General features: G+C 26.3%; 3 protein-coding genes across 7 annotated transcripts in view; 1 reads left to right on the top strand and 2 right to left on the bottom strand.

Moving 5' to 3' along the window:
* LOC126902469 (zinc finger MYM-type protein 3) overlaps positions 1–3236 on the top strand; it is a 14204-nt gene extending 10968 nt beyond the window's left edge. For both annotated transcript variants that reach the window (XM_050679781.1, XM_050679780.1), the window contains exons 14-19: positions 260–502; positions 687–1286; positions 1344–1465; positions 1529–1676; positions 1810–1912; positions 2802–3236. In XM_050679781.1, the coding sequence (XP_050535738.1) occupies positions 260–502; positions 687–1286; positions 1344–1465; positions 1529–1676; positions 1810–1912; positions 2802–2976 (1391 nt within the window). In that variant the 3' untranslated portion in view covers positions 2977–3236. The remainder of the gene's footprint in view (positions 1–259; positions 503–686; positions 1287–1343; positions 1466–1528; positions 1677–1809; positions 1913–2801) is intronic.
* A 92-nt stretch (positions 3237–3328) lies between these two features.
* Positions 3329–21527, bottom strand: LOC126902470 (proton channel OtopLc-like). 4 transcript variants are annotated; one of them, XM_050679783.1, is made up of 9 exons: positions 18012–18135; positions 13550–13977; positions 7058–7241; positions 6637–6986; positions 6408–6562; positions 4722–4971; positions 4453–4636; positions 3733–4369; positions 3329–3658 (listed from the first exon to the last, which is right to left on the bottom strand). In XM_050679783.1, the coding sequence occupies exons 2-9, from the start codon at positions 13758–13760 to the stop codon at positions 3449–3451; spliced, it is 2181 nt and encodes a 726-aa protein (XP_050535740.1). In that variant the 5' UTR covers positions 13761–13977; positions 18012–18135; the 3' UTR covers positions 3329–3448. The 4 variants fall into 4 exon arrangements, with proteins under 4 accessions (XP_050535740.1, XP_050535739.1, XP_050535742.1 ...); XM_050679782.1 differs by having other exon boundaries at positions 13550–13969; positions 18012–18116; XM_050679785.1 differs by lacking the exons at positions 13550–13977; positions 18012–18135 and adding an exon at positions 21418–21527.
* LOC126902473 (uncharacterized) lies at positions 19418–27702 on the bottom strand. Its single transcript, XM_050679787.1, has 3 exons — positions 27411–27702; positions 23599–23763; positions 19418–21676 (listed from the first exon to the last, which is right to left on the bottom strand). The coding sequence occupies exons 1-3, from the start codon at positions 27478–27480 to the stop codon at positions 21456–21458; spliced, it is 456 nt and encodes a 151-aa protein (XP_050535744.1). The 5' UTR covers positions 27481–27702; the 3' UTR covers positions 19418–21455.

The following is a 27702-nucleotide window of genomic DNA, read 5'->3' as shown; positions in this document are numbered from 1 at the left end:
TATATATATATATATATATATATATGAACCAGTATAATTTGATGTTGGTTAACGCATTGAATTAAATTACTAAAAAAAAAAAATTATTTAAAATAATCATTTTTTATACCTCTGACTATTTCTAATCCCTTAAGTTTTCTTATGCTGTTTTAAAATTATTAACTAAATAATAAATCTAAAAAAAATACTTATAGTGGATTTCTTTGTCCTGATTATAATAAAGATGTTTTGATTTTATTATATTTTATCATTTACTTAGAATATAACAATGATTCTAAAGAAGTAGAGTCATCATTAAGTCCTAAGAATCATAATTCATTTGGTGATGATGTTCTTGCAATGGCATTTAATATGGCAAGTGCTGATACTGAAAGTCTTAATGGGACAGATGATGTTTCAAACATAAACACAAATAGTAAAAGAGAAACAACACTAGTTGATGATGTAGAAGCAAATTTAGTATCTTCTACTATAATATCACAAACATCTAATTCAATTAACAGTAAGTTTCAAATGAAATAAATATACAATATTTTAGCCTATTATGAAATATAAGGATATAATTTAATTCTATTTCTTATGTTATAAATATTAATTTTTAATTTTATAGACTCTTTTCAAATATTTATTAAGTAATTATTGTATAAATTATTATTATTTAAATATGATTAAAATATGACTTTTAGGTCTTACACCAGACAACCTTATTTCTCCACCAGATGATGTTTTACGCCGTCCTCCTAGAAAACGTACACCACGTACAACATCACAAAAAAATACAAGTGTAAAACGCTCACGTAAAAACAATTTTCCATCAAACTCTAGTATACCATCATCCAACACAACATTATTACAACAAGAAAACCAAAACTCACATTATTCTACACAAGTTTTAGCTATTAAACCTGATGCACATATGTGCCTTAAATATACTCTAGGAGTAAATGCCTGGCGTCAGTGGGCTAATATAAAAAGTGTTGAATTTGAAAAAACACTATCATCTAATACATCTTCCATGAAAAAAACTAATATATTTAAGTTAGATCTCTTACAATTAACTGCCAGTGAACTCAACTATTCATTGTGTTTATTTTTGAAAGAATTGAGGAAACCCAATGGAAGTGATTATGCCCCAGATACTATATATTATCTTTGCTTGGGTATTCAACAATATTTATTTGAAAATGGCAGAATTGATAACATATTCACAGATATAGCTTATGAAAAATTTACTGATGCTTTAAATGAAATAGCTACAAAATTTTCTGAAATTTACAATGATGCAAGTAAGTTGCAACATTTTTGTCATTAAATTATTCTATTAACCATTTTATTTTTTTTAGAATACATTGTTACACGAGTAGAAGAAGAATATCTGTGGGAAAGTAAACAACTAGGAGCTCACTCACCCTATGTTTTACTCTGCACATTAATATTTTTTAATGCCAAACATTTTAACTTAACTGTAAGATTTAAAATTATTATTATTGTAATTTTTTCTTTTAAAAATAATTTTAAATTTCTATAGAGCGTTGAAGAACATATGCAGTTATCATTTTCTCATATTATGAAACATTGGAAAAGAAATCCAAATCTACCAACTTTATCTAATTCTAAACAACCTAGCACTTACCGAAATGTACTATTGCGATTTTATCCTCCTCAAGCAACAATAGGTAAATGTATTGATTTGTAATCACTATGAAATATTCATACTGTAATTAGGATATTTTTTTTGTTTTAAATTTTTTATTATGTATAAAATGTATTTTTTTCTGACATGAAAAAAATTTACTTATTGGTGTTTAGATTTACCAAATTCTCGAAAGAAAAAAGTATATGAACAGCATGAAAATGAAGACAATCCTTTAAGATGCCCAGTAAAACTATATGAGTTTTATCTTTCCAAGTGGTAAAATATTTAATATATGTTTTAATAAATAACATATTAAATTTTTTAAATTAATGTTTTTATTTAGTGTTAAATATTTAACATTGAAATAATGACTATGTATACATAAGAAAATTTTGGTATATAGGTTTATTACTGTTATTAAAGTTTATTTTTATTATTAGATTAAATTTTTCACTACAGTAATAAAATCTATAACTGTAGATTGTTATATAACTGTTATAACATAGTTATCATAAATTTGGAAATTATTGAAATGTCAAGAAATTCAACAATTTGTGCTATTTTTGAAAATTGATTAAACCTTTAATAAATTTCAATGGTATCTGAGCTAGTTTTCAAAATTTTTAGGAGCTAGACTTTCTAATTCCCCTAGTTATGCTTATGTATTTAACAAAAATAATAGGGAGTTTATGAAATTACATGCATCTGTATAGTTAATGTATACATTCATCCTTTAAGTGAGAGGAAGGTAATTTTTTTACAAATTAACTATAAAATTATGGAAAATCAGCGAATTTTACAATTTTTAATTTGTACCTACCACGTAATTTTAATAATATTTTTGGTTAAAATTTATTGCTTGACTCTTATAACTTTTGATTTCCAATCTAAATCCAATCTTTTGTTATTATAAAAATGGGCCATGAAAAATAATGAAAAAAATTAAAGACTGCTGGTTCTTCCATAATTTTTTAAAGTATTTGAAACTTAAGAATTAAACTCATAACTTATTTAATTATCTTTCTTTTAATTACCAAATAATTTTGATATTTAATAGTAATTTTAGTAAAATTAAATATATTAATTTTTATTACATTTTCTGATATTATTTGTTATGAGGTAGATTTAATATATTTGCTTATTTAAGTAATTATTTTATTTACAGCCCAGAAAGTGTTAAGACAAGAAATGACTTATTTTATTTAACACCCGAAAGATCTTGTGTACCTGACAGTCCTGTGTGGTATGCAGCTGTACCACTTGATAAAAATTCTCTAGAAAAAATGCTAAATAGAGTTAAAATGGTAAAAGAGATAAATATTTCATTATTGTCATCTTGATTTTTATTGTTAAAATATAATTGTTAAAAATGTTTGACTTGATTCAATCTAAACATAGTTATTAGATTATTGTTAATACATTGGTCAATATTTAGTTTCATTGTGCCATTTATTTATTTAAACGTGTTATAGTAAATTTATTTTGTACAGATATATTTAATATTGATGTTTTATCTGTTAATTTGAAAATTGAAAGTTTTTCTTATGTTTTTAATTTTTTTTTAATTTTTAAATTAGTCCAATAAATTGTTGTTCTTTTATTTATTATGTTTTTTTTAGACTCCTAAAAATTGTCACTCTCAATTGGAATTAAAAATATTTATAGGTGTTAAAATACTCAATACAAAGTAAATTCTAGTTCATAAATATACGTTTATAGAACAAAGTAAAATATTATTAATAAATAAATATAATAATTAGTATTGCACAGAATAATTAGAAATAAAATGTACAAAATTCGAGTTTTAGCATTTTATCTGTATGACTTGTACCATATTTGCAATAATAAAACTGCTGAATGGAACCTGTAAAAAACTACAAGTGGTAGTGATATCCTTGAGAGCAATCCCCACGAAAGTAGACCCATAAACCGCAGCTGTCTTTCTTGGCTCACCCAACTTTGAGTTATGAAGGAATCGAATAACCATAAAGCCGTATTGCTACATAGTAAGTAAGTTATCACCTATAATATAACATTTCAAACATATATAAAATTTTAGGACAATATATAGTCTTTAAAATATTATTATTAGGTACCTGTCGGCCAGGTTTTGTAAATATTTGATGCCTAGACCAAGAGCTCCTGCGACATGCCTCGGCGATTAACGAGCTTTGTATAGCAACCTGTACTAGTTGTAATCCGTTAACACCCATCAACATAGCGTCTATATTTTGTTCCGGACTATTCAGTTTACTGTTGAACGCTCCAACAGCGCCCACCGTAATACTGAATACAGCATGTAATACGACACCAGCGATAGACGCATTTGACAATATTGAATCGAGTATAGTCATTTGACTACCGTTGTAACAGAGCTTGCGAATCTGATAAAGACCAACGCAACTCAATAAAATACCTGTGCATAATATAGTCGCCAATGTGATCGATGTCATCCAAAACAGAGTATCCGGAGAAAAGTCTTGATCGTCCTTGACCACTAAGAATATTATTACTACTACGATGACCATTACCAGAGTTAGCAGTCCAAGAAACAATCCCTTGTTTGCCCCAGAAAAACTCACACCCTGAGACATGTACATGCGACCTAGTTGAACGTTTTGAATGGACTTTTGATCTTTGGGTATAGGAGATTTTTGATCTCGTTTCACGGGTTTTACTTGATTTACACCGACGTTTTGGCCCATTACATAAGTCACACCGGCAGCTATTAAACTGTAGGTACCCAGTACAAATATTTATATACATAAGTTACTTCTTTGGATTTATAGTCTCTTAAGCGTTGTCATGATTCATACCTGAATTGCACGATGAATGGATAGAGAAACGGCATAGAAGAAGTCAACAATTGACCCAAAGAGTTGGCGTTGAGGCAGTTATGAAGTGTAACCACTTGTGATACGTGGTTTTCGGAAACTGGCTGGTAAATAGAATTTCGGAATGTACCATTATAATCAATGAACATACCTTTAGTATGAGTATCTGCATATACAGTAAAGAAATATTACATTGAAGACGTCTACAGATAACATATGTTCTAAATGTAAACCAATTTTACGAACAGTACCTAATTTTAGATCTCTGGTATATCTCGAACTAATGAAATTCGGAAATCCCCGTAGTTTTAAAGGTGTTGGAATGCCTGAATCGAAGGATGTTGCAGAAATACTCATTTCGGACGTCTGGGCTAAGTGAATAAAGTACACCCATTCAATGCCACTTTCCCAGATAATGAGACGCATCCATAAGGCTATGTTGGTGGCTGCTAAATGCATAAAACCAAACCTAGCAACCAACCCAAATCGTTCCACTAATACCTATTATACAAGAAAAAGGTATAAACAATTTGAATATGAAATTTTATTATTATTATGGTTATTGTTAAAAATATACGGAAGTGGATTATTGCGTAGATAAAGTCTATAAATACTTTTTAGAGTTAAGTGATTGAATCGTAACAGCCAATGTCATATTTATGAGAGGACATTTGGTAAAACATCTACTCAAAAGTGAAACCCCCGAAAAATATTAATTGTACACCATCTATCATAATTTAGGGGGAATAAAATTTTGGCTAATTAGCAAAAACTAGGTAAAAGTTATAATTGTATTTTTTCTCTACCCTAAAAATATTTTTTATAACGACATGCATGATTTTTTTACATTTTGGGAGAACTAATTCATTAACTAGAAAGCTAAGCTCTCTCTAGTTCCCTAGTTACGCCTATGCTGCCAATATTTTTTTAATAAACAAAAAGCTAGACATTTTTTGTGAAAAATTTATTATAAACTGTCATTTATTTTTATACAGAATGATCATTGACCAATAGATTTTTCTTTAAATAATAAAATATAGAAAAAACATTTCCGTCTATATTGATTGGTATTTATTTCTCGATTTATAAGTGGTTAAATATTATTTAGGTCTATTAATATCCTTTAAAAGGATACACAGAAATTTAGTAGTCAATGAAAGATTAAACGCTCTGACTTTGTTTTGTTAAAATAAAACAAAGATTATTTTTTAACGTTTTTTGTTAAATTCATTATAATGTATATAAAACATTATGGTTGGATAGTACGGGGATAGTACACCTTCACAAAAACTTTTAATAAATATAGCCGGCATTTTATCACATTTTAAAGACTTCTTTTTTTACTTTATTTATTTTTAAACCGCGGCATCACTGGTTCAGTTTCTTCCTTATTGCATTAATGTAACGATCACTAAGTCTGTAAATTTGTGTATGCCCCCCCCCCCTTAATTTAGATATAAGGTCTGTAAAACTACTTTAAATCGCATGAGCCCACTAAACTGCTAAATCAGGACTTAGTGACAACTGGATCCATATTGTTGAAAAGCGTTTGATTAATATATTATAGTATATTAATCAAACGGTCGAATAACAGCTTTTATAAAATCTGTTATTCAAAATTACACTGAGTGTATCAAATGAATATGTAAAATCACGAGGCATGACTAGAAGTCGCGTTAAGGAATTACGGATCGTCAGTTTAAAAATTAAATAAACACAATAGCTTGATTATTATAAAAACGCTATTTAGAATGCAATACTATACAGTTTGTTAGAAATCTTCAAAAAAGTGAATATTTTAGAGGAATTATTTTTACAAAATATAAAATTTCAAAATTTGTTGATCAACCAGTACTGTTAAAATTACACTAAGAAATAGTAAAGACGCTCATTTTATTATTACAAGAAAAAGTTTAATCTCGTCTAAAAATACTTACTTGAGAATTTATGAATAGAAAATGCATTTGTAAAAATGTAAAGAGTCCATGTAATATTGGATGTACGAATATTACATCGTTGAGACAGTTAATGTCCATCATGGAATGCATAGCCATTTCCAAACCATTGAACACGAGCGTTCCGAGACCAAACACTGAAACCAAATATGTTAAAAAAATATTTGTTAACTGCTACCTGTTAGTCGATAATTCAACGTTGTATACTTACGGAGTGCTCCGATTCTTAGATAGAAACTGGTGTCTGAAGTCTTGGACCGTGAAATATGCGCTCGCTTTAACGAGCTAAACCTATTTAGAGTAAACAGTCCTGGTGAAGATGAGTCGGAGGTAACGATTTCGGTTTCATCGGCCGTTAGACTCGCACACGAGTCTATCAACACCCAAATATAAATACAGATAATTACAGCTATACTACCCAAGTATAAGTACATCAAATATATGCCCTGCATTGAAAGCATTTTAACAGGATTGTCCATGACTTCGACGAGACATATAGCTATCATAAGAATGACCAGAAACATACCGTAAAACGAACTAAGAGTCACCCAAAAGTGATGGCTTTAAAAATAATACAACTTTTATTTAGTTTAAATTTAATACAAATTATTAGTTTAATTTCAAAAACTTACAAGGACTCGGTATACAGAAACATATCGTTTCCCTTACTCGTAAGTAAATTCATTATATTTCGGCTACTTTTCATTTTGGGTTCCCCTCGGGCCATTTTTGAAGAACTTGAGACTAGTTTACGGTTAATGTGTGAAAAGTGGTCATCAAGACTATCTTGTTCAGATACTTCACAAGTACTGTGAACTATAAAAAAAATAGATGATAACTAATATTAAGTATAAATTATATTATATTATCACAGGCATTATTAAGAAGTAACGTCTGTTAATAGTAAAAAATATAATACAATAATAGTCATTTTTAATTGGAAAGACAACACTTTTTATACAATTCTATTTTTATTACTCGTTTTGCTAATGAAATGTATTTGATTTGATTTTTATACTACAAAATGATTATTGTGGAGGGGCAAGGGTAAGCAGTCGCCCCTTCAAAACTAAGTTTTGCCCTTCTATTGCCACCTAATTATTTTGGCGCTAGGAAAAGGACTGTTGAAAGATTCTGTTAAATAAAGTTGTTTTGATAAGACATCTTGTTAGATATTATAGATTATTATTTTCAAATTTGACCTTTGTACTTGTAGTAGACGGTTTTACATTATTACCACAGATGCGAGCAATTAGTTATAAATCATTTCTAATTATTTAAATAACAATTATTGTTATTTATGTATATTAAATATTATATAAACATTATTTCACTGAAAAATATTAAATTAATCATTAAAATTATTTTTTATTAAGAAAAGTAAAATTATTGTGCTAGCCCCTCTAAGAAATTGACTTGCCATATCCTGCTGCCTTAGGGAAAAATGTGGCGCATTATCTAAAAATTATCAAGGTAATCAATAATATTAAAATTTGTCTATGTAACAAAAAAATCATTTTCAGAGAACATATTGTGATTAAATGGATCAACAATTCGCCCTGATTTTATTTTTCTAGTATCTGTACCGTGACAAGTAATACCACTCAACGATGTTAATTTTATAATCACCCTCTGTTGACATTTGTATACATTTATAATTCGTTAAATCTTTTGAGGTCTTATTCTGTGAAAATTTTTTATAACAGTGTAAAAATATTAATGAAATATAAAAAAGTGAAAGTAGCAGAAATTGATACTTTTATCAGAAATTTAAATTCTTGGATGAATTACTAAAGCAAAAAGTTATAATGAAAAATCACTATGAATTAAAAAAAAAAACACAATTCACAACCCCCACCCATAAGAATAATACGCAATAACAATTTGTCTTTGACCATTATTTAGAAAAAGATATGATAGTATTTAGAAGCATAATCAAAGTGGATTTATCCACCTGAAGCATAACACTAATCGATAATATTTATCAATAACAGTGAGTTCACAATTCTCTACCATTTTAAAAATGATAAACAGAGACTGTTGATGCTACTTTGTGAATCATTGTGAAAAGTAGCAATTCATGCTATTTTTTAATACCACTAAAATCTTTTCGAATGACGCAAATTTAGTTGTTATTTCACAATTTGCAAATGAAATTATTTATTTGAAGTTTCTCGATTAGGTTTTTTGATATGTCGATTGAACTTTCCATAATAAATTAAGACATTCTCAGAAACATAAAATTTCCCGTTTTAACATAATCTATTTTATAAGCAAGTCGTAAACCGTTGGCTCGCACGATATTTAATGACTTCTGTACATAAACTAATACTATGAGTAGTTGACAATAATGTTATTTATTGTTATTAATAATATGTAAAAAAACGCTGTGCTCTGCCAAGAAAAGTGAAAATTGACTTGTCAATAACGAGTTTAAAATCACCTAGCCATAAATATAAATATTACTTTTCGAATTCAAATCTAAACAACATTCACATGTAAGCATTAATAATTTCAATAATAGCAATAATTTTTTTGTACAGTAATTATTACTGTAAAAAACGCATTTTCTAGAATTTTTGTTTTGTTTTTTACATTTTCAGGGCCATTGCGGCCTCTCCAAAGATGATATTTCTTAGGTATTTATACTTGTATTTATTTTTGAAGTACGCAATTTTAACAAATCTGTTATTAAGAAAAAAATGTCTACTTATACATAAGGCAAATATAAAAAAAAAGTTTGCTCTACCGTTATTTTTCAATTATTAATTTCTTAATATTTAGTCGTGTTTACGATTTCGTTTGTTTTGTGAAGCTTAATCAATCCTAAATGATTACTATGAATTTGAAAAATGCGAAACTGTTCGAATATATCTCCAAAGGATTTTGTAATTTATCTGTAAAGTTATTGAATTGAATTCAGTTATATTATTAATTAATTATTACTATAAAATAATGAAAAAGAAATTAATAAGTAACAGAATAAACCGTGCTGTGTGTTTAATGTATGAAATTTATACACAACATAAATTTTAAAAACTAAATTAAATACTTTAAATTACTTAAAAATGACAAAGATGTCAAAATATTTCTAGCCTGGTTCAGATTATAGAAATATTTTTGCTTTCAAGATTTATGTCTGTATAATTTTAATTGCTCACAAAGTTTTTTTATTGTATATTCTAGGTCACGGATTATTATAATTTTATTTTAATATAAAATAGTAAATAAAATACAATAAACAATTTGGTATGTAGACTATGTGACTGCAAACTTAGCTACTATGACGCAAATTAACTAGACCATAATTTTCATACACATATTCTACTTATAAAAAGGTAAATATTTTAACTTGACAGCGGATGTAATTGAAATGTACAAAATAATAAGTTGACAATAATACATTTATTACAATTAAATCAAATTAAAATATCAAAAAGCTTATTATATAATTATAATTGATCACCTAATTTTACAATCAGACATACATTTCCAATTTAGGTGATCTTAAAAAATTTTTATGGGCCAATTTTTTTTTTTTTTTTTTAATTGTGATAAAAATTTGATGATCACATTTTTCAGAACTACTTCATCTTGTATTATGACTGTTATGACAGAAACAATCCAACAAAGTCGGATTGTACTTATATTCTACTAGATTTATTTGAAGTTAATTATTCCAATGGTCACAAGAATTTTAAGTATAATAGTTCTTCAGATTATAGTTGTCAGCTGTAATTAAAATTATTATTAAATAGAGCAAAATATTTTTTTTTGATTTACAAAAAATATCAGACTAATTTTTAAATGTCACCTATTAGTAATCTTGTAAAATATTCGAATGGAAGTATTCAAATTTTAGTAACACAAATAAAACGTAAAAGAGATATGAGCGACGATGATGTTGAATCTACTGAATGGGTATTCACGTGGCGTGTTATCATACAGCAGTTACCGTGCTTGGCTGACACTCCGGGTTAGTTGTGGGTGTCGAAAGGTGTTATAGGAAGGGAAAAAGGGTAACACCAAGGTATGAGGTGCAGGCGAAGTGTAAGATACAAGTACTCTGAAATGTCGAGGACGAGAGTAAGTAGGTGAAAAAGGAAAAACAAAGACTTGACTTAAGCAGTAAGCCGGACAGCGATAACGGAGTACTGAGACTGATGAATGACACAAGGCACTAACGAAGATGCCCAGGACTTAAGGGTTTTTATAATAGTTTGGACGATTGCCAATTTTGCAATAAATATTAATTGTTAATTCATCAGTCTCTAAAAGCGGATGTTCTGTTTGTCTTTTATTATAATAAATTCTTACAATAGTAACGTGACGCCATCACAAAATAAAACTATTTTTTTGTATTTATACAATATTTTGGATTAAAAAATAAATGTATTCAAATTTATAATCTGATTACTTTTTTTTATATTTTTATTTATATAACTATTAATATGCCAAATAAAAATAATATATTGAAAATTATTTATTTTGCTCTTGCAATTAATATTGCTTTACCAGTATTTGGGGAATTTTAAATACTTGTATGTCAATTGTATTGCTTAATCGTTAAAATCTATTTATTTATACATTTTTTTGACATAAAATATAATTATATTACATAGCAATCTTATTTTATTTTTTCAATATATTTTAATCATTTTTTAAGTATAGAAAATTGCATGTATAATGTATATCTTAATATACATATTATGTTAGAAGTCTTATTCTAAATAACTTTCAACTATTTTTTCAAACACTTATTTTGAAAACAAAAAATTATATTTTTTACAAGACTGTCTATGATATATTAGTTAATAATTAATAAATTTTTACAACCTTTTAATGCTCTTTATAATGGACAATTGCGTTTTTTGGCTGCATGTTACGTTTTATAACGAAATAGATACATTGAATAACATAAATATAATTTTTCATCAGATATAAAAAAAATAAAAAATTTATTTTTAATTTTAATACAAGCCAAGTCAAATGGTCGGTATATTATTCAATAATGAAAGCGAATTTATTACGAACTTATTTTGAACGATACAAATTATGTTATCATGTATGTAAATAAATTTAGTCCTTATAAATACCAATGTCATAAATTAAAATCAGTGATAGTTTGAAAAATCACTTTCTATATTAATCGACATATGGAAACTTATAAACGACGTACGTTATCTTTAAAAAAATCATGAATCATCTGTAATTTGACTAAAATTATTATTATACATCTTCGTTCTGGTTGTTGATCTTATACTTTCTCATAATAAACTTATAACGGAAGAAATTACACCTAGTTGTTATTGTTTTTGTTGATCAACATGAGTTAGATAGACATGGATCATGCGTTTCATAACGCAATACATTGTTATTTTGCATATTAATTGTTTTATAACATGTATTATAAATTAAGCGTTCAAATATACAATGTATGTTAGCTAAAAATAGGTTCGATAATGTATTGAAACTTTGATAAATTGAAATTTATCAAAATAGTTATCTTGTTTGGAATAATATAAAATTTTAAGTGATAGACAATTACAACAAAAATGTAAAATTATAAGATATTTTATTAATTGTTTTCTATCATGTTAAATGCGCGGTTGATTTATTTGCTACATAAAATTTTTAAAAATAAAAATAGTATGCACAATTTTAAAATAAAAAAAGTTAAACTTTTAATAAAAAAAACAAATGTAAAAAAAATTATTTATATGCAAGCTTAAATTGAAGCGTGTGAAGATTATTAAACCGTCATAAATGTCATAGTTAACATTGTGGTATTTTAAATATCATTGAAATGTTATCAGTATTATTGTCAATGTATAAATTAATAAGTAGACCTTTTTCAAAAAGGTATTTTAATTTAATAAGTAAAAAAAGAAAACAGTATCATAAAATTATATCATCAATTAATTTTTAATAGTACATTTTAATAAAAAAACCCTTTTCTTAAATTTAAGTATTTGGATAATGCTCAATAGTTTTCTAAACAGGTAACCCATATTTTAATATTGATTTCGTTTTGTAAGTGGTATAAACTTTGACAATTGTTTGTCACATCCCTTGTTAAATAACAAAAATATAATATTGATAGAATTAGTTATGAAATAGATATATATTAAATTCCTTGTAATTTATTTAATTAAATAATTATATCATAGCTGTTAATATACATTATAATATAATGGAATTAACGGTCAAATTGAAAGCCAATAGAAACGGAAAATTTTATATAGTTTTTAAGAATAATTATTTATTTACAATGTAAATTTTATTGATTATTACTTATTTTAAGCCATTAACTGTCAGCAGATATAGTTTTTATAAATATAACAAACGTTACTATTATCTGTAAACACATATGAACATATCAAATTTTTTATTAATAAAAATTCATAATTATTTATTAACTTTATAGAACAAATTTTCATTACTTTTTATTGATTGCTTGGGATAAATTTAATTGATAAAATTATTATTTTCGGGGATAATATTTATGTATTTATGTACTTTTAAAAATTGTTGTTTAGAATACAAATTCTTCTGTTAGTTCATGTATATATATATATACACATATATTTAGTAATAAAATAAAGTCTATGCAGCAAAGGATGTCAACTAACACAAATGTATAGTTTTTTCAACTTGAAAGAAACAAATTTATCAAAATATAAATTTTACAAATATTTTTCTTCTAATAATGATATAATTTAAAGAAAGTGATACTTAACGTATTGTTTTTAGTCAAAACTATTAACTTAACTGATAAAGTAAAATATTATTACTATCGAAAAGAACCAGTTATACTCAGTATTACACGACGACTTTCCCCAATTGTCACTCTAATTAATATAACTGTTATTGTATTAGATATTTTTTTAACGTATAAAAAAGGCATTTTTAGATGAAAAAATAATTCAAGATATTCTAAACGAACTTTTTTCGTTTCTCTCAATTAAACAAATTAACCGGTTGTACATCAATTTAAGTGTTATCGATATTATTTTAGTGTTGCACGAGCTTATAGTATTGATTATTTGACTTGAAAAAAATTGTCTTGGTGATTTTTTTTTGCTTTATTTAATTTTAGACGTTTTTTTCGATTAAGTACTCACTTCTCCAATGACCAGAGCCTAGTCCGGCATTTGTGGCTTCTCCGCGTTCAGCTTGTTGTGCGAGCCTCCAGTTTTCCCGGCCTACCGGGTCCCTGCACCCTGCGTTCACTTGTGATGGTGCTACTACCGCCGCTGCCACAGAGGCAGACACGGACGGCGTCCCGGCCGAGGGACCGGTCCGCGAATCCGCCCTACGCACAACACTCATCATTCGCGTACATCACGGACGGGCCATACATACGCCACTGAGTTGTGGACACGCGTTCCGACGTGGACCGCCTCCAATTAATCTAAGTTCCTTCCTCTTTCTTTCCCTTTCCAATTTGGCGTTTAATTTTTATTTATTTCTCCTTCTTCTCATCGGAGAGTTATATACATAACTTTGCATAACAGTTACAAAACTCCGAATCGTATCTACATCTTAAAAACTTTTTATAATCAATTTTGTAATTTATGAAATATATAACCTATTAAACACATTGTGAATTTAATCAACACATAGTTAATTGACCTATTTAATATCTAAGGCGTTCATGTGTATAATAATACTTCTTTATTTAATTTAAAATTTTAATTATATTCGAGTTGTTAGAAACTGAAATGAATATTTTAAATGAAGTAGAAAAAAGTCAAAAAGGATGATGATACTTTTGGCTGGTAGAAAATTTGACGGATTTGAATTTGTCAAACAGTTTCTATTTACTATCTATCATCTGAATCATGAAGAAATCGTTTTTTTGATTAAGTTCATACATGTATTGAAAGTATACATGTGTTAATTAGTGTGCTGTTACTTTGAAATAGTACATATTTTCATAAAAAATCTATTTTTAAGTTTTGATTAAAAAAAAAATAAAATACCCAGTTAAATTACTAATAAAGAAAGAATTATTTAAATGAAGGCTCAACATTTAAACATTTTCCGTAACTAGTTGACGAAAAACTAAATCATAAAAACTACTCAGTAAACATAAAAACGGAAATCTAACATTTTAGTAACGATAGGTTTCTGTTTTTTTTAACATCTAACAGGTTTGTTAATAAACCTGTTAGATATTTAAGTTCAATATTATCAGATATGTTTTCTAGTTATGAATGGCTATAAAATATATTAATTATATTTTTAATATTTAAAATATATTTATAGAGCTGAAATAAAAAAAGTTAAGATCAAATTTTTGGTTAAAATGTGTAGGGCAAATTAGTGGAATAGTGCGCATAAAACATTAAATATCTATCGTAAGCTGAATTTTACTTAACCGGTTTTATTTTTTCTATATCGAGCAAAAATGTAATATATTTATTATAAATATGTTGATAGTACAACAATTAACAACTCATATTTTAATTATTAGTATTTTTTTAAAAAATCCCCGTACAAGTAGTTACCTAAAATATTGTAATGCTGTGCTTAACTTTTGAATTGACGTGTATAGATTTCATATTTATCCGATCAATAAAAAAATATACAATATCTTTTTATTTAGCATTAAAGAATAAAAATGCACATTTTATAAAGAAAATAAATTTTTACAAAGATATAAATAACTGAAATCAACCTTAAAAAATAACGACTTAACTTTTGATCAGTTGGAGTCGTTTTCCACTTTTTAGCCAATAGACTATAATGATAATTAGAGATTTCGATATTTTGGCGACTGTTTAGTTTAATTAATCAATAATTTGATCCAAAATCTAATGTTATTATCATTCGGTTAAAAGATACATAGCTAAGTGTACTTCATATCTGTCATTCTTTTCTAACTCGAGCCGAAAATTACAATTAAATTTGGTTTAAGTAAATACAATTTGGATAAAATTTATAAACATAGTTGTTTAAATATTAACAAATTACGTGTAAAATAATTCTCATCTGTTAGTTTTTTAAATTTTCTCTGCATAACTAGTTAAAAGTTAGCTATATTTTTAGAATGTAGATCAATATTTTTACTGGAAAGTCACATAGAAAATTATTAAATTCGATTCAATAAATTGTTCTGAAATGAAATTTTAAACGAAATGTTAAATATAATGCTATTTTAGCTAAATAACAAACAAAAAAAATGTTATATTTTGTAAAAACATGGTCATGGGAAACTTTTCATTGTCCATAGAAGACTATGCATATTATTAACATTGGTAAAATTACTTTATTTTTGAAAATTAAATTAAATTACATAAGTTAAATCACTTATATCAGTAATAATTCTAATGATACTTCACTCAACTGACAAACATCCTGAAAACTTTTCGCGGACATTTCTTACTGATGTGCTAATTATGAGCAAAAAAAAAAAGTAATAAATATTTTTATAATAGCACATCACTGCCAATGGAAGGGCATAAATGCCATTGTACTACTCTCTCTAAATACGCTATTGATTTCAATAAATTTATTCTTCTTCTTCTTCCTCGCCTTAATCCCAAATACTTGGGGTCGGCCATCCTTATCCTAAACTTCCACTTGACACGATCTTCCACAACAATTATCCTCATATCGCATTCAATATCATCCCTCCATCTCTTTTTTGGTCTTCCTCTACCTTTTCTTCCTTCAACATTCATTTCTATAACTGTTTTTACAGCTTCCGATTCTTCTCTCCTTATAACATGACAAAACCATCAAAGTCTATTTTCTCTCATCTTATCCACGATTGACGCCATACCTATATTCCCTCTTATAATTCATTAAAATTCCAAAATAAAAATATAAGAATAAAATTATATTATAACAAATAAACATAATTTAATTTAAATCTTAAGACGTATTTATGAGAAAATTACTGAAAAAAAACCCTCAAAGATGGAGGAACTCCAAAATACGCTAATTTTGATATAATGAGAAGATAAAAATATTTTTTTTATGTTAAACTTCCAATGTAAAATTTTAAATAAATCACTAAAGGGCAGTTCAAACTCAAAAAAAAAAAAAATCGTTTGAAATAAAGATCGACTATTTTTTAAAAATTACTGTTAAATAATTAAAATTTTCTTATTTTCTATTATTTTAGTAATTGAGTTACACTAAAATTACTTTGTAAGTAATTGAGTTACAGTAACTTCAATTCAATTTAAGTTACTACCCAACACTGCATATTTTATGCATTACGGAAAAAAAAGAAACGTATCCCAAAATTTTCATCAAAGATTAGTAAGTAGTAACAATGTATAACATTTCTTTCCGAACTACCAATGAATAAAAGATAATTTTCCAAATTGAAAATATTGTACAGATTAAATTTGACATATTTATATGTATGTAACAGGAAAAGTACGACTGGGAAATGTTTAGTTATAAAAATAGCAACGTCCACTCACCACCTGTAGTCGTTACTTTAAATTGTAAATAACTTCTGAAATACTGGTTTAAAAATTCAAACATTTATTGATAAGATTATCATCTTTTATAAAGCAAGTTAATTTGAACTGTTCATATTGAGAGATTAAATTTAACACCCTTATAATTTATAAGGGATGAATATAAAAAAAACTACGATTGAAAATTTGAGAGAAACATTGAACTAAAAAATCAGATATTATTTTTATTTTTCGATTAATGAAGTGATTCATGATTAGTGAATTGCTCTGTATAATGATTAATTAGTATATGTAAAATGAAATTATATTTTTAATATTAAATAATATTAGCCACGAGTGGTCAATTCTTTTTATATATTAATTTATTAACATTATTTTTCGGTTGGCCTTATGATCATATTTTTGATTATCAAAATAACTACTAAGATGTTCCGAATTGTATAAAAAATAAAATTGCTTATAATTTATGTTTATTGACAACTACTGATTAAAAAAAATTCCTTTATAAAATGAGAAAAATTTATTTTCACATAATTTATTGTATTAGGGCTGAGGGTGCTGATTTGGAACTAGGGAGTGCTACAGTATCCAAAGTACCCTCGTTAATTGCGCTCATGAAAATTAGATTCGTACATCACAAAGTACAAATAAGACACTTATAAGAACAATAACCACAATCAAATAAAATAAATAAATTTTTTTCGGAAGGCAAAAATATGATTAAAAAAAAATATACATTATTTTCATCGATTCAGAATTGTCATTTTATTTAATACCTTCAAATCATTCATTTTTTTAGTGAGAATTTTTAGACTGAGCCCTTGTTCTTACAAAAGCCTCGATTATAAAATTAGTAATAACTAAAATGTTGGAATATATCGTGCGTTATTTTGGAATATTCTGTCTAAAAAGTTAGTTTTTATCGAAACCATCATTAAAATATTCTTGTTTTTGGCGATGAGTATTTATTTATTTTTAAATGATTTTACTATTATTGTACTTAATATTTATAATGAACAACGAATATCAAGTCACTATAGTTAGTAGATTTTTTTTATGAATTCTTATCCCTAGTGATTTTTAAAAGCTACGTTTTTAATAATAAAATGATAATGGCTCTAAAGTACTCAAGAGCTGTACATACCTTTTATTTTGGTATCGTTTACATTCATGTATAAAAGCACACGCCGTCCTTCGCCGACACCGTCGGACGCCACTACTGTAGTGACTTCTGATATCAGATGGACCATGCGCATGGGATGACACACATATCATCCAGACAAAAAGTACGTCGACAACCGGATAATAATAATATTAAGCGTTGTTAACTCGAGCAGTCGTAGTCGCGGCGCAAACCGGTTAACGGACGCCCTTGCTACAAAAACATTTAGTTGTTTTTCTAATGATTTTCTTTTACAGGTATGTATAATTTGTATAGAGCGGACTACGATGACGCCGACACTTTGGCCTGCAGGTGGTGGCCCACATAAAATACCTATTATTATAATATATCGGTTTCACTTATATTTAACTATAATAAAATCCTATCCGGTTTAAAAGAAGAGTGAAAACAAAAATAAATCGATCCAAAAAATTATTTTTCATTTACGCGCAATCACATGCACATAATAAGTACATATTTGTAGAACTGTGTTTGAGCTTCTTATTAATTTTAATCACATTAGAAATTCGCCCATAAACAAATTTCAATAATGAATGTTCATTATAATAAATATATTGAATGTTTTTTAATTTTACCTTAAACCCGAAAAAAGCTCAAATATCTCGAATAACTATACTTTTTATGGAATACACCAAACAATTTTCAAAATAATTTTTTTAATGGGGATATATCCCATTATTACCGCAGTGTAGTATCAAAGGGTGGTTAAAAGTGATAAGTTTTCTTCATTGGTTGAATTAAACCAATATAGGTAAGAATTCACCTATTAAAATTATTATTATTATTCTTTTTTAGTATAAGAATTTCCAATTAGAAAATCCTAAGTACGCCATCTGAAATGCGGTAAGATACCGTATTTTATCATTTTAAGTTTAAACGAATTTAGTATAAATTTGGAAGAGATATAGAATTCTGAAATTCCCCTAACAATATAATAAAGCTCCAATAAAAATATAATAAATTGAAGATAGTTTCAATGTGAACCAGTCCTTTTTACTAAAAAAGCGACCCAGAATACTCTTCTTACGTATTGTGTAAATGTAAGAAATAAACCTAGTAAAATATTACATTGATATTCATTTTAATTAATTGCGATTTATTGCTTAATGTTGACATTTCAATAATTGTCATCGTTTATTGAGTAATTTAGATCAAATGTTTAAAAAGTCAATATGCGCTATTATATATTTAATAAACACTTAAAAAAATTTTTTTGATAAAAACTAAAATATTTTAACTTTTTCTTATGTAACACGGAGTATGAATGTAGCATTATAGCAATTAATAATACTACTGGCTAACGATTTGACATCTCAGGATTTTGAGTTTATAACTTGTTTTACAGCAAAAATAAATACACTATTGAATATTATTAAATAATAATTAAACTTGTTTATTTAAAAGAACAATTGATTAACACGAGCGTCATGAATAATACAATTAATATGATATAAATAAATATAATTCATAAGAAAATAAATATAATATTACAATTCATAAGAGGCTACCCGCGACAGCTGCCTCAGGGCACAATGAAAAGGGCGCCCCTGAGATTTTGGTGACGTCTCAGCCGATGAACTCTATAAAACTTAGATAAAAATCTATGTAACGACGTTATTTATAAATTATTTTCTTGCGTTTATGCAAATTATAAAATTTTAATAACTGAGATATCGAAGAGTTATTTGCAGTGGGATAGCTAGAAATTTTTTTTGGTATAAGTTTGTTTAAAAAAAAATTTTAGGGATGGCATCTAATACAAACTTCCCCGGGGCGCCGAAACCCTTAATACGCCACTGAATATAATGGCAATGCAATCGCACAGAAAATTCCAAGTACATATAATGCGTAAAATTTTTTTTATTATTTTGGCTTTATTATGCCCAAGTCAAGCCAGTAAACATACAGTTTTAAAAACAACACAACAATAACATTACTTTACAGTATGCGTACATATAGTTCTCAGATCTATCCGAAAACACTTATAACTTTTGATTTAATTATTTTTTTGTTCAAAATTTTTTTTAAATAATCATTACCTCTTTAGATTACGTTTAAAACATATATTTTATTATTTATCACTAATAAAATAAAAAATTAACAATAAAATTTTTTTTTTTTAATTTTGAAACCACCATTTTTAATAATTTTCTTACAAAAATTATTGATGGATCAATGATAATTTAAGGACAAGTACTGATCAAGTTACAAGCATTTTAATATATAGAATGCGTATGGGACGCGATCGGATGCAGCCCATACTCGTGTATGTATACTTCGCCTGTGTTTCATACTCACTTAACTCAACAAGTACTTGTCCTAAAGTTGTTATCGACCAACGGACACTTTTTTAAGAAAAAACTAAATAATGGTTATTTTAAAATTTAGAGAAATATAAAATATTGTTTGAATATATTCTAAGACAGTAATAATTATTAAAATCATTTTTACGAAATGATAATTGAATCAAAAACAGCCAGTTAGATCTGAGACACACTTGTATAGTACCGAATACTGTGTATTATACAGGTGTATAACAGGTACTTAAGGAATAACGCGTTGTAACATTTATACAAAAAATAATACATAACAATAGTAATTCGCGTGTTGCAAGTGAACATAAATCAAATACATGGCTAATAATACGTATAAACATGTTGAAAATGTAAACTAGTCATTCTATAACGATGTTTCTTGTACGATAAACATGAATGTAAATAGTAACGAAACTAATATTTAAAATTATTATTACCAATAGACAATATTAAAATAATTAAAAATAAAATCATAATGTCATTTGATCATTGGTATACAAAATTTTAATTGCATACTAATTTACACTAAATGAGACACAATATATAATAAAATAGTTTTCATATGTACATATTTTTAAATCTTTTAGAATGCAAAACTTATAACAATTTATATTTTAATCAAGCCTTGCAAAAACACTCCAATATTAAACGAGAAATTTTTAATAGTATTCGTTTTTATGCATAAAACATGAAATACAAACCGGAGGTACCGTCAAACACCTTTAGGGTTACACGAACAGAAATAATACTAGACAGCCATAATACTTAAATTGATTTGCGTACAGATTTTACGCCTTTCACTGTACCTTAAATACAAAATGTAATTCATCATAAAAAGTACCACGTCATCCCTTAGAATATTACATGACATTAACCTATGATGTTCACATCCTATGCAAGTACGCACTTTTAACATATTAACGGATGAATTATAGCCGTACCTCCAGGTCAGGATTATTGTAAAAGCTAAATAACTGTTTTATATTATAAATAAAAAATAAAATATTTAAAAAATGTTCAATGTTTTACATTTCAATCGTATTATTATTCACCTTTAATATTCAAGTCTAGTGTGATGTGCAGATTTAAACTACACTACACCGAAAAAATGGCCCATGACAGCAGTGCTCGCGATTAGAACTACAACGTAAGGCTTCTCTAATAGACCTGAACCATTGCACAAGTTCATCGTACACGAACAATGCGTGACCTCTGTGTCGTGCGAGCCCAGTCTGCTGTAACAGTCTTCATTGTCGTGGACTTGATCTTCAATGTACCCACAATCTCTTACAATTTGTACTCGTCTGTGAACTATTGAAATAACATTCTGTTAGTATTTGATTTAATTATAGACATAGAACATATGTAGATCACAATTTAAATGCAAATCAAGCAATAAGACCACATAATTTAATTTCATAAATTGCTTAGTGCTTCAAATTAGTAGTAATATATTTATATCAGCTGCTTTTTCATGATATTATTTTGCTAAAATCCATGCAAAAGTCAATTAAGCATCAATTTGATATTGTAATTAATAAAATTACAGGATTACATTTATGTTGTTAGAACACACACACATATATATTATGGTTAAGTTTTTTTCCTTTAAAATTAGTTATTATCGTATATATATTTATAACTTAAACGCATCTAAGAAAGTAAAAATAAAATAATCATCTAAAGTTTTTAATATTAATAAATACTAGATAATTTTTCTAGTGAAATTATTAAGATATCATTTTGTGTATTTAATATACGTAGGTATATTCAACATTTTGATAAATGAAATTATACTATATAAGTAATTACTGAACGTAAATAAGATCAATAAAAAACCGGTCTAAAATAAAGACATATTAAATTCAATAAAGAAGACATGTTTATAAAAATCTTAGAAAATCAGTTTAAAATAATTAAAAAGCAAGTATTCAAAACATTTTAAACTAAAATGTTAAAGAGTAAATGAAAACAATATTAATTTAAAAAAATGCTTAAATAGTTATTTAGACAAGTCTATAATTAATACTACCATTAAAATGAAAATAGAGTGAGTTTTATTAACTCTATTGATACACTAATATGTTTAAAAATGAAAATCTTAGCAAGTGCTAGAAATTATAATACGCTTTACATGTTTAGCTCCCTTTGTAATGTATACATACAATAATGTTTATGACATTAAAATATTACAGTTAACTATATATATTAAATGAAAGATAAAAAAATATAAGACATTAATTTTTAACCAATTAAAAATATATTGATTTTATTCATTTTTTTGAAGTGCTATTTCTATTATTTTTATTTAAGTCAAAAAATAAACTAAGTATAATAAAAACACTTCAAATGAAATCACATGATTTAAGAGCATTTTATTAAGGTTCAAAACTAAACAAATGGCTTAAATAAATTCAATTTAATGAATTTAATATATATTTTTAAAGAACGACTATTTAAAATTCAAAATACACAGTATCCTAGAGGGAAATAATCAATGTTATTACAGTGGAAAACGATTTAAGTTTTAGAAAAACATAAACATTTATAACCTTTTATTAATGTTCACTGGTTTTTATTTATATAAAATCTAAAATGCAAACATATTTGATCCATAAAATATAGATAGTGCCAGTTCAGTGCGATCCCTTCTAAAATACGCTTCTGATTATTTTAATCAGGGCCATATTTAATATATGGCTTGAGAGGGCAATAGCTCCACAAAAAATTCTTGGAGGTGAATCTTAATTTTAAGGAGCAAATATAAATATTTTCAATATAAGTAAATCGAAACATTTTTATTTTTTATTTCGTATATTGGTAGTTAGTTAATAGAAATATTAATACTCATGTCATGTTATCAATGACAATAACACTAAACTTAAAAGTCTTATTAAGTTTTACTTTAAGGTTTACAATAATGGAAATTTATAATGTTGGGGTAAATATTTTCTGAAGAAATTTTTTTTTCTTATAAACATAATTTAAAAGACAACACTGAAAAAAATCAGGGGCACTAAAATTCAACTAAAATCTTAAATATGATTCTAAGTAAATGCTATTTCTTTTCATTGTGTTATTCACTAATGATAATGATAAAATTTTTTGATATAAATTTATTAAGTATATAAAATATAAATTTCACAATTTTAAAATAATAAAATATTCATAGTAATTGTATTCTGAATGTTTTAAATTAGCAGAAAAATAGAATAAAATAATGTTTTACTTACTGCGCTGAATACTTTTTCGACATATGACTGGATTATATTCTATCAAGTGAGAAGGTTTTTCAGTAATATTGCAATCAACTTGGCCAATGTTATAGGGTATAAAAGGGTCTCCACATCTTTCGTCAAACCTGGAGTTACACTTATAACATATTATTGATTTTGCACCTAAAATATAATAATATATATAAAATATACTACCATAAAATTATTAAAATATGTTACAACTCAATTCAAAACAAATAAAAAATGAATTATGAAACGTCTTAAATACGTATTATATTTATATTTATAATACTCAATTTAAATTACTAATAAAATAAAAGCATAACACAATTTTTCTCAAATAATCATCATATTCATAAACTAACCAACTTGAAAGAATAAAATAATAAGTTATTTCTTACTGGAATATAATTTGTATTAGTAATATTTGATTACAATTTAAATAAATTTAGAGTTTAGTAAATGTATGGATACAACATCATAAAAATTTTAAAAAATGATGTACATTAGAAGCATAGAAGAAATTTATTAAATCGGGCATTTTTTTATTAATAAGATCATAATAGGGAAAATATATACCATAATAATTTGACAAGTAAAAAAGAAAGGGAATGAAGAATGCTACAAGTTTCCGTAGTAAACTGTGTATCAAGAATAATATAAAAGTACAAGGTTTAAGACATTTGTGTAATACTCATAGGCTGTTTAATAATCATACACCTAAATCGCTATTAAAAAAAAACATACTGATGAGAACATAAGTCACGCATACAAACAAAACAATTTAGTTAAATCATTATCGCGATAATTATATAGTTACTATTATAACATAATTTTATTACCGTAAATATTATCCAGCAACTTTCTATCAAATATAGAAAATAGAGACGTTTGGTATAACAATTACACTGATTAAGAAATCTACTAAATCTCGTTTCTAAATCTACATCCAAGTTTTAAAACACATTTAAAGATGTATTTAGTGCTTACGTTTAGTAGCTTAATACTGATTAAGTCAGGATAAAAAGGAAACTAATTTAACTGTTATTATGACGTAAAAAATAGGTTTTTAGTACATAGCACCCAAAGAAAAACCTCAATCTATTTTGATAGAGAAATTTTATCAAGGGTTTATGATAATGTTTTATTAATACGAACAAAAAAATTATTCTTATAAATAATTATTGTTCAAGACAAGAAAAAAAATTATCATATTGATAAATATATCATAGTTTCAATAGTAATGATATATTTATCAAATTGAACAATGAATTTATTATATAGATCGAGGTTTTTATCTGGGTGTGTATTGTATTAGGTTCAATTTTTTTTTATGAATTTAAGTTTAATTTTTAACGATAACAATAAAGTAAAAAATAATGAGATTATTTGTTAGGGACTAGCACAAATTAGGATTTAGATGCCACCATTTTTAATACTAGCCCCCACAAAAATTACATTTATTGATACATAAAAATATATAAGAAAAATTTAGCTCACTAAAAAGTTCTATTTTTTTTATTCTAGCCCTTTATTTAATTATCATTTCTTTAAATATGAAAATATACCAGTATTATTTTGTTTATAACTTATATTAGTAAAACATTTTAAGTAGAACTTTCATTTTTATAATTCAAATACTTATATATCAGTAACTTAAAATTTTGATTTGAATTAATCATAGTCAGTAAAGTATAAGTAGATTAATTAACTTTATATGTCACTTTTGTAAAGTAATGAGTAAGTTTGAAGGCAATATCTTAAATTTAATTATATTAAAAATAAATACGAAAATCGATGAATGGGTTTGTTCAAAATAATGATAGGCATGGAAATTTTTAAACTTATTTTAGGAAATGTATGACCCAATTAGGATAAACGATATTTTTAATTTAGCATCTGATATTTATGGAAATTTTTACTGAACCGGTAATTATTGAAGTTTTAATTTTCTAGTGTATTTGATATACAAGAACGTGCAACTTCCGGTAGTTTTAATTATCGATAAAACAAAGAACGATAAACCAAAAATACAACCAGTTAATGTTCAATACCTCTCAATTTTTTATTTTCTATTTTATGAATATAAATGTTATGTCCTTAAATTGTAAGCATGTAAAATTCGCTTGCTAACATTATTACAAAATATTAAAATGCAAAAAATATATAATAAACATAACTATTTAGTATAATTTTAATCAGAGTAAAAAAATTGTTGATAAGTCAATCCTTATGTTTTCCAGTACAAAGATGAAGAGAAAAGGTTGTTAGTGAATAGCTTTGAGGAAGATGAACAATAATATAGATAATTTTTCGCAAAGATATTTTTTTAACATTTTATGTAAAGTGAAAGTAATTTAATTTAAATAATTTCGGTGTAGTTTGTCTTTAAATGTGATGTCAATTTTTTCTTACAGTCCACACTGTTTATAATGAAAAAAGTTTTTGTAAAAATAATTAATATCATATCCAGGATATTTTAGTTAGAAACAGTGAATATTTATAAAGCGATAATAGACCGAAACCCACCTACACGAACATCAACAAAAATATTATTTTGAAGAGGCGGCTTTAACCCCTAACACTAGCAACAAATGTAGCAAAACATATACCCAAAAACCTATAAGTTTTTATAACATTATTTGAAATATTTGAAAATATTGTAAAACAAAAATTGGATGTCAAAAATAAAATGTTAAATAAATAATGATGCCTTATAATAAAATATCAATTCACCATAATTATAGTATTTACTAGTTAAGCCATTCTATTTGACCAACGCATCACTTCTAAGGCTTATTCACCCCTGTAATTGCTATCGGTAAGTATAACCAGTGCCTTAAATCTACACTTCTTTATGACAAGTCATTTGAAACCGCATTCGACCCTAAAATGTTAAACAAATCGATATCGTCAGGCGCCGTAAAAACTGAACATGGACATAATAATTTTTATAATTCGACGCATTAAAAGAAGAGCATTTCTTTTTAATTACAAGATATAGAAACTTGTCTATTAGTAAATAAACACTTAAAAATCGAAATATATACGAATAATATAACAAGTTTATGTACTTCCATGTTAACTAACTATAATACTGTTCATTTGTCTCTAAAGATGATACATTAATTATATTATAATAATTATAATGATAACAAAAATGTTAAACCTTAATAAGTTAACGGAAGCAATGCTATAAACGTACAAGAAATATGTCTTTAGTTGATTACTAATGGATTATGTTTTCAATTTATTAGTCTTTATCTTGATAAAATATTTTCCTATTGACAAACTGATAATAGCTTGTTTATTTTCAACAGACAAGGTATAAATCGCCATGGTAATATTTCATATTAGGCATAGTTCATGTTATTAAAATCGATTGGCCACCTACGCTGATAAAATTGCAACTATTAGTTTCCTATGCGGCCAACGAACTTTTTATATACAAATAGTATGAACAATAAAAATTATGACGTCTACAAGAATAATAGGACTCTAAAAAAGCTTTCGAGTCATCATAAATCATAGTAGAAAGTTTACCTTTTCAATGTATGCCAACAAACATCGATAGTAATTTAGACAGCTACTACAAACATTCAACTTAGGTTTCCAATGTTAGTAAATATTCGCTTTTTCTATTGCGTTATGCTTAATTAATCAACCAAGGAGCAAGTAAACAATTATATTCGGACCAAACAAATCATAAATATTATTAATAGAAGAATTTATTTATAATTTCAAAAGTTTTATGTTAAAAACGCTAAGATGTTTAAAAGGAAGAAAATGAATTTATATTATTTTCTTACCTTTTACTACGAAAGCGAATAATACGAACAAAACGGCGACAAGGCACGCGGCGCATTTAGCGCCATTCATTTCCGGTGTGTAAATTGATTAATATCTTGTACAATTAGAATCTTTTTTATTTTAATATTATTATTTCACTTATGCATTCGTCACGACTGATGTGTAAACTAATCATATGAGCATAACATATAAGCGACGTATTTGTGTATGCGCGGAAGTGACTTGGACGGGGTGTGGAAATTATGAGATAAGTTCGCGGGTGCACGTTTCCCGTACGTTTGAAGAACAAGA

The sequence above is a fragment of the Daktulosphaira vitifoliae genome, unplaced genomic scaffold (genome assembly GCF_025091365.1).
Source record: "Daktulosphaira vitifoliae isolate Bord-2020 unplaced genomic scaffold, ASM2509136v1 Scaffold_3, whole genome shotgun sequence".
Taxonomy (NCBI): Eukaryota; Metazoa; Arthropoda; class Insecta; order Hemiptera; family Phylloxeridae; genus Daktulosphaira; species Daktulosphaira vitifoliae.
The sequence above is the reverse complement of the archived record's forward strand: the minus strand, read 5'-3'. Positions and strand labels throughout refer to the sequence as shown.